The sequence below is a fragment of the Coenobita brevimanus genome, chromosome 74 (assembly GCF_032717465.1).
Source record: "Coenobita brevimanus isolate Jiangsu-jjx chromosome 74, ASM3271746v2, whole genome shotgun sequence".
NCBI classification, from domain to species: domain Eukaryota; kingdom Metazoa; phylum Arthropoda; class Malacostraca; order Decapoda; family Coenobitidae; genus Coenobita; species Coenobita brevimanus.
Window position 1 is genome coordinate 3,822,650 of NC_137027.1, and position 12,500 is coordinate 3,835,149.

The 12,500-nt window shown below is 43.3% G+C and overlaps 1 protein-coding gene across 2 annotated transcripts in view; it reads left to right on the forward strand.

The window, feature by feature from the left end:
• Nucleotides 1-7,953: 7,953 nt before the first annotated feature.
• The window catches only part of LOC145407902 (prohormone-4-like), a 269,470-nt gene continuing 264,923 nt past the window's right edge, over nucleotides 7,954-12,500 (forward strand). For both annotated transcript variants that reach the window (XM_080278762.1, XM_080278763.1), the window contains exon 1: nucleotides 7,954-8,234. In XM_080278762.1, coding sequence (XP_080134888.1) covers nucleotides 8,114-8,234 — 121 coding nt within the window. In that variant the 5' untranslated portion in view covers nucleotides 7,954-8,113. The remainder of the gene's footprint in view (nucleotides 8,235-12,500) is intronic.

Sequence of the window (12,500 nt, forward strand, 5' to 3'; positions counted from 1 at the left end):
GGGTTTAAGCGGTATTTATCGGTAGGGCGCTCAGTCGTTCATCAACCCCTCCAGTACTGTGACCTGTTTTACTGATATATTCTTTCTGTCTTCAGACGATTTCCTTGAGCTCTGGGGAGACCTCTTGTAGTGAAGGTGTAAATGAAGGCTGTATCTAACCTCCCCAGTTCTAAAAAGTTTATAGAAAGTAGAATAAAATCGTCTGGAGGTACAATGCAATGATAATACGTCATGGATTGAAGAGGCCGATAATTGACTATGGAGAAACTTACCTCACACGTCATTGTCTTATTTTTAAGGAATTTTTCCATTGCGCTTTTCCTTAGTAATTAACCGCTTCACTTCGATGGTGTAGGTTTAATTTATGTTCTTTGCCTGTCATGTTCAATGGTTTAGGGGCTTTTTCTTAGTTTTTCTCTTAGTAATTATCCGCTTCACTCCGATGAAATGTTTTTAATTTATATTCTCGTTATCTGCGGACGGTTTTAACCAACTTAAGACGGACCTCTAGTTTCAAGGGGAGAAATGAAGGCTCTATCCAATCCCCCCCCCATCCCAGCTCAAAATAAGTCTCTCCCAAGCTGAGTAAAATCGTCTGTATATAGCATAAATAAAACAGAAAATAGACATAAGATTCAGAGAGATAAACCAACAAAGATTAGCGAGTTGGAAAAGATATGGTGAAGATGTTACTTCCAGCTCTTGAAGTAATTATGGCACCACAATACACCCTCCATACACGGGTGGAGTGGAGTGGAGTGTTTGTGGTGGTGACGAGATGGAAGGGAGAGTGGAGGAGGAATGTGGATGGGTATATATGTGGGGTTATGAGGGCAGTGGAAATGTGTGTGGTAGGGTGTGGGAGGGAGCGAGTGTTTGGGGTGAGGGTCGGGTGTGGAAGGGTGTGTTGTGAGAGGGAAGGGGTGTAGAGTGACGCGTGTGTGTGTGTGTGTGTGTGTGTGTGTGTGTGTGCGTAGGTAGTGGATTGATAGTGGTGTGTGCCAGGATGTATTGTTTAGCTGTTTCTCTCTCTCTCTCTCTCTCTCTCTCTGACTATCGGCTTGTCTGTTTGTCTCCATGTATCCAGTATGTTTGTTTACCTGTCTATCTATCCGTCTGTCTGTCTATCTATCTATCTTTCTATCTATCTATCTGTGGGTTTACATTGTAAGTGAGATGTAGGGAGGTAAGAGGAAAATGTGCTTGAAGATCTATTTGTGTGTGCGTGTGTATGTATGTATGTATGTATGTATGTATGTATGTATGTATGTGTGGGTGAGGGAGGCTAGGTGGGGGGAGGGAGAGGCAAGGGGTCAGCCAGGACAGACTCATCAGTATTACGTCACTGCTTTATTTCCTTCCTCCATGTTCCCTCCATTTCTTTCCTTCACCTTTCTTTTTTCCTTCAGTGTTTCCTTCCTACGTGTTCTCTCTTTTCCTTCATATTTTATTATTTCCCTTCCTTCATCTTCCTTTTTTTTTCCTTCAGTGTTTTCCTTTTTTTCCCTCCTACATTTTCTTTTCCTTCACGTTTTTCTTTTATTAGTTTCGTTCCTTCATCTTTTCCCTGTTTTTCCCTTGTAGCTTCTCTCGTTCTCTCCTATATATTTTTCCTGTCCTCTTTTCCCCCCATATTTCCTCCGTTTCTTTCCCACAACTTCTTTCCTCTTTTCCTTCATGTTTCCTTCCCCTTTCTTTCTTACAACTTCCTTCGTCTTTTCCTCAATGTTCTCCCCTTCCATTTTTCCTACAAATTGTCTCCTCTTGTCCTCCATCCTCTCCCTTTCTCTTTCCTACATTTTCTCCTCTCTTTCTCTTCCTACCGTTTCCATTTTATTTCTCCATCTTCCCTCCTCCTCCTTTCCTCCACGACCACTCCATTTTTTTTCTCTCCAGATGCTTTCCGTGTTCTTTTCCCAGACTTTTTCTTATGTCTTCGTTCTTACTTGTATTTTCTGGTTTCCTTTCTTCAGTTTTTCGTGATGCAAACAGCCTCGTAACTCCTACATTAAGCAAGGGGAGGAGATAGACTGGGAATCCTGCTTTCTCCTACCTTCAGGCATTTTTAAGAAATCTCAGAAGCCTCAGAATTGGACATGACATCTGCTCAAAACCAAAACCAAAAAAAAAAAAAAAAAAAAAAAAAATCTCGTTCTGTCTGTCTATTCTCTGCCTGTCTGTCTGTCTCTAGTCTATCTGTGTCTGCCTATTTGTCTGTCTGCCCATCTTTCTTTCTTTCTGTCTGTCTCTAGTCTGTCTGTGTCTGCCTATTTGTACGTCCGCCTTTCTTTCTTTCTTTCTTTCTGTCTTTCTGTATCTATCCATCCCTCTCTTTCTCTCTCTTCCTTTCAATACGTAAGAGGTTTAAATAATGAACTAAAGAGATGTATTCAGGCAAAATGGACTTAGGTAGGATGTAATGGCAGTGAGTGAGACGAAGATGAAAGGGAGTGAAGTGGATGAATGAGACAGGTGCGACAGGTGTAAGGAGACGTGTGGAGGTGAGTAGCGGTGTGAGAGGGTAGCTTGATGGTGAATGATGAAGGAGAGAGAAGACTAGGAGATTTTGTGTGTGTGTGTGTGTGTGTGTGGAGGTGAGTAGCGCGAGAGGATGGGGTAGGTTTGATGATGAATGATGAAAGCGAGAGACGACTAGGAGCTATTGTGTGTGTGTGTGTGTGTGTGTGTGTCTTGGTGGTACAGGCGTCGGTGTATGCCTTTCCCTTTGTGATTCATGTTGCACATTCCACCTTGATATTCCCTTATATATTTTAACTTCATTTTAATTTTAACATACTTTGGATCAGTAACATACAGGAAGATATTTTGGTGTAATGTGCAGAATAAGTCGCTAACGAGGAGGTGTTACGCAAATATCCAAAAGAATGTGATACCGGTAATTGTAGTGGCATTTGTGGAGTGGGGATAGAGACACCTGCAGGCCTTTTAGGCGAAGCCGCCCCTTACAGGATGCAGCGTCAGGCCTCAGACAGATAGATGGACAGAAGAGCGATGTTGTGGTGTAACTGTTGCTTTAATGTTGAGGTATTCTGGTGTTGTGGTGTGGTGTTATGGTGTTGTGTTGTGGTATGATGTGTTGTGGTGTTGTGTTGTAGTGCGATTGTTACTTGGTGGTGTTGTTTTGTGATGTTGTGGTTTGACACTTTTTTCTTCTGGTGCTGTGATGCTGTGATGTGGTGTGAGGGTTATTTGGTGGTGTGGTGTGAAGATTGTTTGGTATTGTGGTGCTTGTATTTGATTTTGTGTTGTGGTGTGACGGTTAGTGTGGTGGCATTGGGATGTGTTGTGGTGCTGCGTTGTGTGGGAGTTATTTGGTGTTGTGTTGAGATGTGGTGTTGTGGCGCTAAGTTGTAATAATTTCTTTGGTGTGGTGGTGTTGGGATGTGGTGTAGTGGTGCTGTGTGTGATGTGGTAGTTATTTGTTGGTGCTGTGGTTTATTTATGGTGTGATAGTAACTGCATATACACACTCACTGAAATGAGCTGATTAAAACCATGAAACAAACGGCTAAGCTAAAAAGTATCCGTAACGAGGGATCCAAATGAGTCGTATTCTTGTTGGCGTAAGGAAAGATTAATCAGCACGTCATTCCAAACCATTAATTTTGCTTGTTACACCTTGATTTCCTTGATTTTCTCTTTTATGTTTTTTACCTGTATGTGTTTTTACCTGTCAGTCCAGTGTCTTGTTTTATTTTGTGTTCTTTCTGTTTCCAGGCTTTGTTTTCTGTTTTCTCTTGTGACTTGGCTTTGTTTTCTGTTTTTTTTTTGACTTAGGGGGCATTTTTAAAACAGGATGAGTTAGATTCCTCATTGACCTGTTTACTACTAGAGGTCCTTTCCAACATGAATATAAATCTGTGGTGGTAGTCAGAGTAAAATAATAAAATACTTAATCTTGACGAGACGTGATAAGAATCTACTGAACGTATTTACATTTTCATACCGACTTGGTATGGCTCGCGAACACAGAAGAAATTTGAACGGGTACTAGGCCAAACAAATAGCTGAGGAAGAGATGCTACGGCCCAGGCTAAAAATAAACACGAGCAAGCCTGACAGTGGGCTAATAGTACTGAATATAGAGTGATGGGCGAGGTTGCGTTAGAGGATGCTTGGAGACAGAGAGAGAGAGAGAGAGAGAGAGAGAGAGAGAGAGAGAGAGAGAGAAACCCCATCTGCAGGAGAAAGTCATCTGTGTTTTATTTTTGCTGTTTTCAGACCAATTTATTTTTATGCAGGTCTTGGGGTGTTTTCGAGCCAGGGGTTAAATACGTCTTTATCAATCCCTACACAAATAAATCCTTCCTGAACTGAATAAAACCCCATGGCCGTAACACACACACACACACACACACACACACACACACACACACACACACACACACACACACACACACACACACACACACACACACACACACACACACACACACACACACACACACACAATTAAGACACCTACCTCTGAGTTAAGGGACTGGGCAAGGCTGGAGTGGCAGGGGAACAGTAGTACAAAATCCAGCATATTTTAAGACGAACACGAATGTCTTGAGAATGCCACGAAAATTTTAAGACGAATCCGATCATCTTGAGAATCTGTCACGAAACTTTTAAGACTAACACGAACGTCTTTAGAAACTGCCACGAAACTTGCCAGCTGCTTCTCGAATTTTACGTGGCAAGACTTCAGGGGCAAAAACTTACACAAGAATGTCTTCGTGTGGTCATGGCTTTTCGCAAGGACTTCTCGTAGTGAAGGGGGCAGTGGAATTTTCTTAAGCACTTTCTAAGATGGGCAGGATCTTCTACAAAGCTGAATATCGTGGTAGTAAGAATGAAATAAGAAAAGTGTTAATAAGAGTTTAAGAAAATGATAAAGATTGACGTCTGTTGCAATTAAGTCTTTCTGCTTTAGGCGATTTATAGTCAACTTGCTAATGTTACTGTCATGCTGAAGGGTTAATGAAGGCTGTATAACCCATCCAGGCTTTCATAAGCAGATTATAATGGTCAGGAACAATAATGATGAAGAATGCATCGCTGAATTCAAGGGTTCGTATGCTCGTCGGATAAGAAAGCTCCCTAACACCTTTTCCTTACCGGTTTCTTTCTGCATGTGCCGTTTTAATAATTGCTTTTGTTTTATACAATCTGTGTTGATCATCCAAAAGAATAAATATGATACAAGAGATAAGTAAGGTGCAACGTGCAAAATAAATCGCTAAGGAAGAGGTCTTAGTAACTTCCTCACTCTCCCTTTTCTGTCCTACTCTCTGATACAAGAGTTAACCGTTACTCCCAGCCCTTCTTGTATGCAACAGGTCAAACCTGGGACTGTCTTCCTCAGTCTGTATTACCCACTGCCTATGACCTGCCGTCTTTCATATGCAGTGTGTCCAGGCATCTCGAAATGAAAAGATCTTGAACTTGGCTCGCTGTTATCTTGGTTTAGTTTTTTTAATTGAGTGATCAGTCTTGCTGGCTTTTGGCCATTGGTTCCTTCTTCCTTGCAATATATATATATATAAAAAAAAAAGGCCAAAGGCTTCACCGGCAACTGGGTCGGCAAAATACATATTGTCCTTTGTGATGCTGTGACCGGAAGTTTTGAGCACAGGAAGAGAGGGATGTGTTGTTGGTTGTTGTTCTTCTTCTTCCTCTTCTTCTTCTTCACGATGATGATGATGATAATGATGATGACTGGGATGATGAAGATGATGATGAAAATTGGGATGACGTTGATGATGCTGGACACAGAGCCATGTAGTGTACTGGTGCTGTAAAACTCCTCAGTCTACCTTGGTGAAGTCTCGTTTTCTATACTGACATCAAAATTACATGAGGGCAGGTATGTGACGGGGAGAGAGAGAGAGAGGGAGAGAGAGAACCCTTAATTTTCGAGTGCAGGGCAGGTATGTGACTTCCTAATTAGCTCTAACGGACAGGCGTGTGACGGAAACTGATATGGAAGGAGGGATGCGAGACGGCCCCTAATTAGCTGACAGGTGTGTGACGGTGTGAGGACAGGTGTACGTGACGGCCCCTAATGAACTGAGAGGTGTGTGACGCTCTCTTAAGCGACCGTCCAAGCTATGTTACGGTCTAAAATAAATTAGAACAAATGTGTGAGGTTCTTACAGGAAAGGTGTGTGACGGCCCGTAATGTGACGATCTCATGTACGTGAGGACTCTTAATAAGCTAGGACATACGTGTGACGGCGTATGAACAGATGTGTGACGCTCCCTAATATAAGAATACAGGTATGTGACGGTCCGTAACATAAGAATACAGGTGTGTGACGGTCCGTAATATAAGAGTACAAGTGTGTGACGGTCCGTAATATAAGAATACAGGTGTGTGACGGTCCGTAATAAAAGAATACAGGTGTGTGACGGTCCGTAATATAAGAATGCAGATGTGTAACGGCCCGTAATATAAGAATGCAGGTGTGTGACTGTTCATAATATAAGAATGCAGGTGTGTGATGGTCAGCAGTAAAAGAATGCAGGTGTGTGACGGCCCGTAATATAAGAATACAGGTGTGTGACGGTCCGGAATATAAGAATGCAGGTGTGTGACGGTGGAAATGCAAGTGTCTAACGGTACAGGTATATGTGGCGACCCGAGTATGTCGATTCCAGGTATATAACGACTAATAAGCCAGGACAGGTGTGTGATGGCGGTGGGACAGGTGTGTGCTGGAACAAAGGGTGGGCCGCCGTGATCATATCTGCGCAGCGAGACGAGACACACCTGCTGGCCGGGGGGGGGGGAGGAGCCATATGTATAAAGAGTCTGAAGCTTAAGTCAGGTGTAAGATTAACTGTGTATACCTTTGTCTCCACTTATTTATCTACCAAATTTCTCAGCCAGTCTAGGGTGAATATTACAGTGAAAAATGCAAAACGATTTCTGAGGATGACGAAGTGCTGTGAAGTGTCGTTTATCCTGTCTTAGATTCTTTATAAGTATGGAACCAGATATAGAATTTATGAAGTAGCCTAGCGAAATTTCTGGATAAACTTATTTACATAGCGGTGACTATTAGAAGAAGGTGTTCTGTTTTTCGTATTATTTTATTGCATTAATCACTTTAGTTTGGCCGTATGGTAGACCTGTGAGTTAAAACAGATGTATTAACAAAGTAGTTTTATTCACAGCTTAAGGTAAAGAATGTTTGTAATTATGGCTACAGGTGCGTGGGCGGGGGGCGCTGTTCCCCTCACCACGCCCAGCTCTGGCCCGCTCACCTACACGCCCTCACCTGCTCCCAAACGCACCAAAACGCCCTATCCAGCACCCAAACCCTCCCTCTATCATAGCTCGTATGCACTAATGCCTTTAGGCTGCGTTTGCCATGGTACGAGTTGGGTTTCCTGGAGATCTTTGGCCTCAAGCAGGAAGCCCTCACCCCATTGGTGGAGCTGAGGGGCTGGTGGACGCTGATTGGTTAACGCCTTCGTCCCCCAACGCGGCCCTCACGGCCTCTCGTCTATCGCTCGGTTCCGCTCTGTTCGCTTCCCTCTTTGTCTTGTTCCTACTCCTCCCCTGCTCACCCTACCTCCGAATATTGTTCCCAGGTCCCTCAGTCAGTTCCTAAGACAGTTATTCACCATGCAGTAAGGTAAAGAAATTGGGAAAATAGAGCTAGAAACGGTTTAATGTCTGGTGTACTAAAAACCCAAGCATTACGACTCGCACTCGCTCAGTTCTAGAAATTCGCTCTCGGTGTAGGCGAGAGTAGGGAGGGTGAGAAGGAGGGATGGGAGAGGGGGAGACGTGTGAGAGGTAAGGGAAGGCAGGGAGGGGGAATACGTTGATGAGGAAGAAGGGGGGAGGGGAAGAAGGAGAGGAAAAGTGGGGGAGGAGGGAGAGAGAGATGGGGGGCGAGAGCGTGTAGAGAGCTATATTAGACACGGGGTCGACGTCGGAGAGAGAGGTTGTATCTAACCAAGCAGGAGAAGACCACGAGGCGAATACAAGGCAAAACCCCCCACGCTAAAAAAGAATCGCCAGAAAACCCCCACCAAAAAACGCCAAATTCTCCCCTCTCTCTCTCCCTCGTGTCTGTAGTGAAATAATTAAAAGATGAGTCGGCAGGTGAGCCTAATGTGGTGCTTCTGCTTGTTGTTAGTGGTGGCCGCGATCTCCGCCTCGGCTCTGGACATCTCTGGATTCTCTGGCTACCGACGCTTCACCAAGAGATCAGGTAGGGGGGCTGGTGTGTTGGGATGGCGGAAGGGAGGGATTGAGAGGGAGGGATAAGGAGAGAAGGGACTGAGTGAGAAGGAGGGTGGAATGAGAGAAGAAGCTGAGTGAAAGGGAAGGAAAAAGAGAGCAGGGATTTAGTGAAAAAGAAAGAAAAGGAGGGAAGGGATTGGGTGAGAGTGAGGGAGGGATAGGTAGGGAAGGAACTGAGTGTTAGGAAGGACAAGGACTGAGTGTGATGGAGGACAAGAATTAAGTGAGAGGGAGAGAGAAAGAGATATGGATGGAAGAAGAGGGAGTGCTAGGGGAACAGGAAGGGTTTGGTGTGTAGTAAAAACACAGCATTTGGGAGCTGAAGGTGAGAGGGGAGGGAGGAATGAAAGTAAAGGGAGAGAAGGTTGAGGAGAGAAATAGCAGAGTGGAAAGGGAAAATAGGGAGGAACTGGTGTGTAGAAGGGCATTAACATTTGGGAGTTGGTAGTGAAGGAAAAGGAATGACAAGGAGGGAGGGACTGTGTGTTTCTAGAGGGAAGAATATGAACAGTGAGGGAAAATAAGGGAAATATCTGTGAATGAAGTAGAATAAGAGGAGAGAGGGATTAAAAATCAGGGAGATATTTGTGCATGAGGAAGTAAGAACAGAGAGGGATTAGTATTTAAGAAGGCAATAAAGGGGGAGGAAGAAAGAATGGGACAGTTTTTTTTGTGTGTGTGTGTACTGAGAGGAAGGAATAGGGAGAGAAAATGGAAAATAGGAAGGGAGGGATTGGTAGGTGAGGAGGGATATGGAGGGAAAGGAAAAATAGTTACGAACTGTTATATGAAGAGGAAGGAGGGGGAATAACAGAAAGAGAGGGATTGGGGTAAGAGGGACGCAGCGTGAAGTATCTTTCATAGGGAGGAATGTATGTGAACGAGTAAGTTGCAGGAGCGGAAAATAGGGATGGTTTGGGTATATATTTCATGTAACTGAACTTTCTACTCTGAGGGAGAGTGATAGCCAGAATTCAACCTTCCTTATGCTGGCTAAGGACGAATGATGACAGGGTGTCTGTAACGATGGACGCATGTGAAAATGTAGCCCATTTAATGGCTGTGTTTATGTGTGTTAGAGAGTCGTATTCTTGTTGGCACAGCAAAATTTGTAGCACTTCATCACTAACTGTTTGTTCTGTATATATAGGTCTCCCACTGTGCCGGAGACCTACTGTATTTGCTGTTTCTTCTTCCTTCTTTCAAACAGTTTAATTTGGTGCCATTACTATATTTTTCACCAGTTCACTTCAAAGTTGGCTTAGCAAGTACCCTCAGACGCCCTCTTTATTCCTTTGTAATTCAGGCACTTGAATGGGTTCTACTGAGTCAAAAGTAAAGCCAAACAGTAATGTCAGGGCCTCACATTCCTGCATATTCCTTAATCATGGCAATTTGCACAGAAGTATGTCAGTGTACCATAGCTGTGTGGAGACCATCTTGCCTTCCCTTGGGGGTATTGACAATCTTATTTTATGAAGTTATTATTTTTTTTCACAAGACTTTTATTCAACCCAGAAAAGCCTCTTGTACACTGAATTATTCTCTTGCATTTTTTTGTATTTAATTTGTATCTTTTTATTACGTACATATTTTAAATTAGAAAAACAGAGGAGAGCAAAGACGTGTTGTAACCAGTGAAATAGTTGAGGAACAAGTGTTGCAAAAAGTCCTAAGCTAAAGAGAATATAGAGCAGTGTTTGTATATGTCATGGGTAGTGCATAGGGAATGAGGGGTTAGTGGAGAGTTTAGAGTTGTAAGGTACGGTAGGGGAGGGCTGGTGTGTTAAAGATAATAGGAAGGGAGAAGAAAGACTTATGCATCGGGAGGAGATAATGGGGAGGGGAGGAAAGATGAGGGAGGGATTAGTTTATCAGGTGAAAGAATAAGGGAAGAAAGAAGAAAAAGAGAGAAGGAGGGGAAAACAGCGAGGAAGAGAGAATCAGTGGAATGGAAGAAAAAGGGGAGGAGAGGGGAGGAGGACGAGGGAAAACTAGGGATGGAGTAGGAAGGAGAAGAGGGAGGAGGAGAGGGAGTGAAGAAAAGGAAGGGGGAGAAGGGAAGGGGAAAATTAGGTATGGAGAAGGAAGGAGAAGTAGGAGGAAGGGGAGAGTGTGGGAAGAAAAGGAAGGAGAGGAGGGAGGGGGAGAGAAGATGGAGGGTGAGGGGTGGAAAAGGTATATTGATAAATGGGGGAAAGTTATTGTCATATACCTATTCACTACGATAAGTATTTTGTAAGATGAGGAAAATCGTCTGAAGGTACCAAGAATATAATTAAAGTAGACGTAATTGTACTGTAGGGGTAACTAGCGATTTTCAACCTTTTCATTACGAGAAGCCTTGCCAAACTGAATAAAATCGTCTGGCCGTAGTAAGGATAGATTATAACACCTTCCTCTCTCTCTCTCTCTCTCTCTTTTCTTCGTCATCGTAGTGAAAGGGTTAACATATGGAGAGAACATTCTAAACCCCATGTGTGCTATACGTCTCTCTCTCTCTCTCTCTCTCTCTCTCTCTCTCTCTCTCTCTCTCTCTCTCTCTCTCTATCTATCTATCTATCTATCTGTCTATCTCCCCAGACGGTTTCATTCAGTCCAGGCGTCTTGTACTGGAAGGGTTGAACAGTCCTCATCAAAGCCTACCAATACGACTTAATTCTTAATGGACCACTTATTTCCTGCTACCTACAGACGGTTTTCCTCAACTTCAGGGTAAGATCTCGCCGTGTAGGGGGTTAATAGCGGAGGGGGGGGGTTGTACGAATGGGGGGGGGGAATTTTAGCCACTTCACTACGAGAGTTGTGTCTGAATCTGAATATAGTAATTTCTAGGCCCCAAATAAATGAAGAATAATCGTACATGTGGAGTTATAAGAGCTGAATCAAATCGTCTTCAGGCAGCAAGAGGAGAGAGAGAGAGAGAGAGAGAGAGAGAGAGAGAGGGTCAGGTAGGCACTAATTAAGCTGTATACAAGTACGATAGAGTCTAGTGTTACCTTCAGTTAATTTGTAAAATAGACGGGAAAAATGAAGACTCTACAGTATATACGGGGAGACAGGTAGGTAGGTAGATAGACAGATAGATGGGCAGAGATATAAGTAGACGGATAGATTCAGATAGACAGATAGACAAGTAGATAGACATGGCTTGTGTGCCTGATAGATGAGGGATAAATTAGATTCTTATTGGTGTGGAGACTGATTTATATATATATATATATATATATATATATATATATATCAATCAATCATTTCCTGTGGCACCCTCGGGGATGCATAGGGCCTCGATGAACTCACACCACCACATCCTATCTTGTGCTAACTCCTCAAGATCTCCCCAACACTCATCTCCAGCTTCCCGTCTCATTGTCCTCACCCACGTCTCTTTTGGTAAATAGAAATACGATAATTATTTGTTTTCTAGCTGCCTCCTATCGATTTTCTTCAGGTCACGGAATACGTCTCTTATTGGCGTGTGTAACCGTTTCGCTGGGGTTGTATAATGAAGTGGTTATATCTGGCTAATACCAGAATATTTCCTTAAGGTGAGAGGAGTGCCAGCAGTCAGTGGTTTCAGTGTGCATCTTCAGTAACTTTTCCTGTGCTGTTGGTACGCCTAGAATTTTTTATTTAGTATGACACCAGACGATTTTGTTCTGTCGAGAAAAATCCTAGCAGTCAAAGGTTAAGGCAGTAAGGAATGTTTATATACATACATTTTATATATATATATATATATATATATATATATATATATATATATATATATATATATATATTTATATATAAAGTGTTAGAAATGGAAGACATACTGAGCCCAGTTAATCCTTTCCCTGTTCCCTTTCGCTGCCAGTGCCAATTCAGCTGTGTAACTCAGCAGCCTGACTTCTCTCTTGATGGGTAGCGTGACCAGTCCCTCGATCAGCAAGCAGGATGGCTGAACATGCCTCCAGGGAGTGTGCTGTTATCTGTCTCCTGATATTCAGAGATTTGCCCCATTTGCCCCTGGACTTGACCTTTACCTGTCAATTTTTAAGGCAGTCGGCTGTCCAGACAAGGATCCAGGCACTGACTTCCTTTTGGATGAGGAGGGACTCAGTGGCTTGTCTGCTGTTGAATTCGCAGACTTTCATCTGGTCAGGAAAGACCAGTATTACCCTCTGTGAGCTCATCAGATGGAAGAAGGCCTGACAGGCTTTCGGAAGTACCCTCTCCTACTGTGTAACCGAAG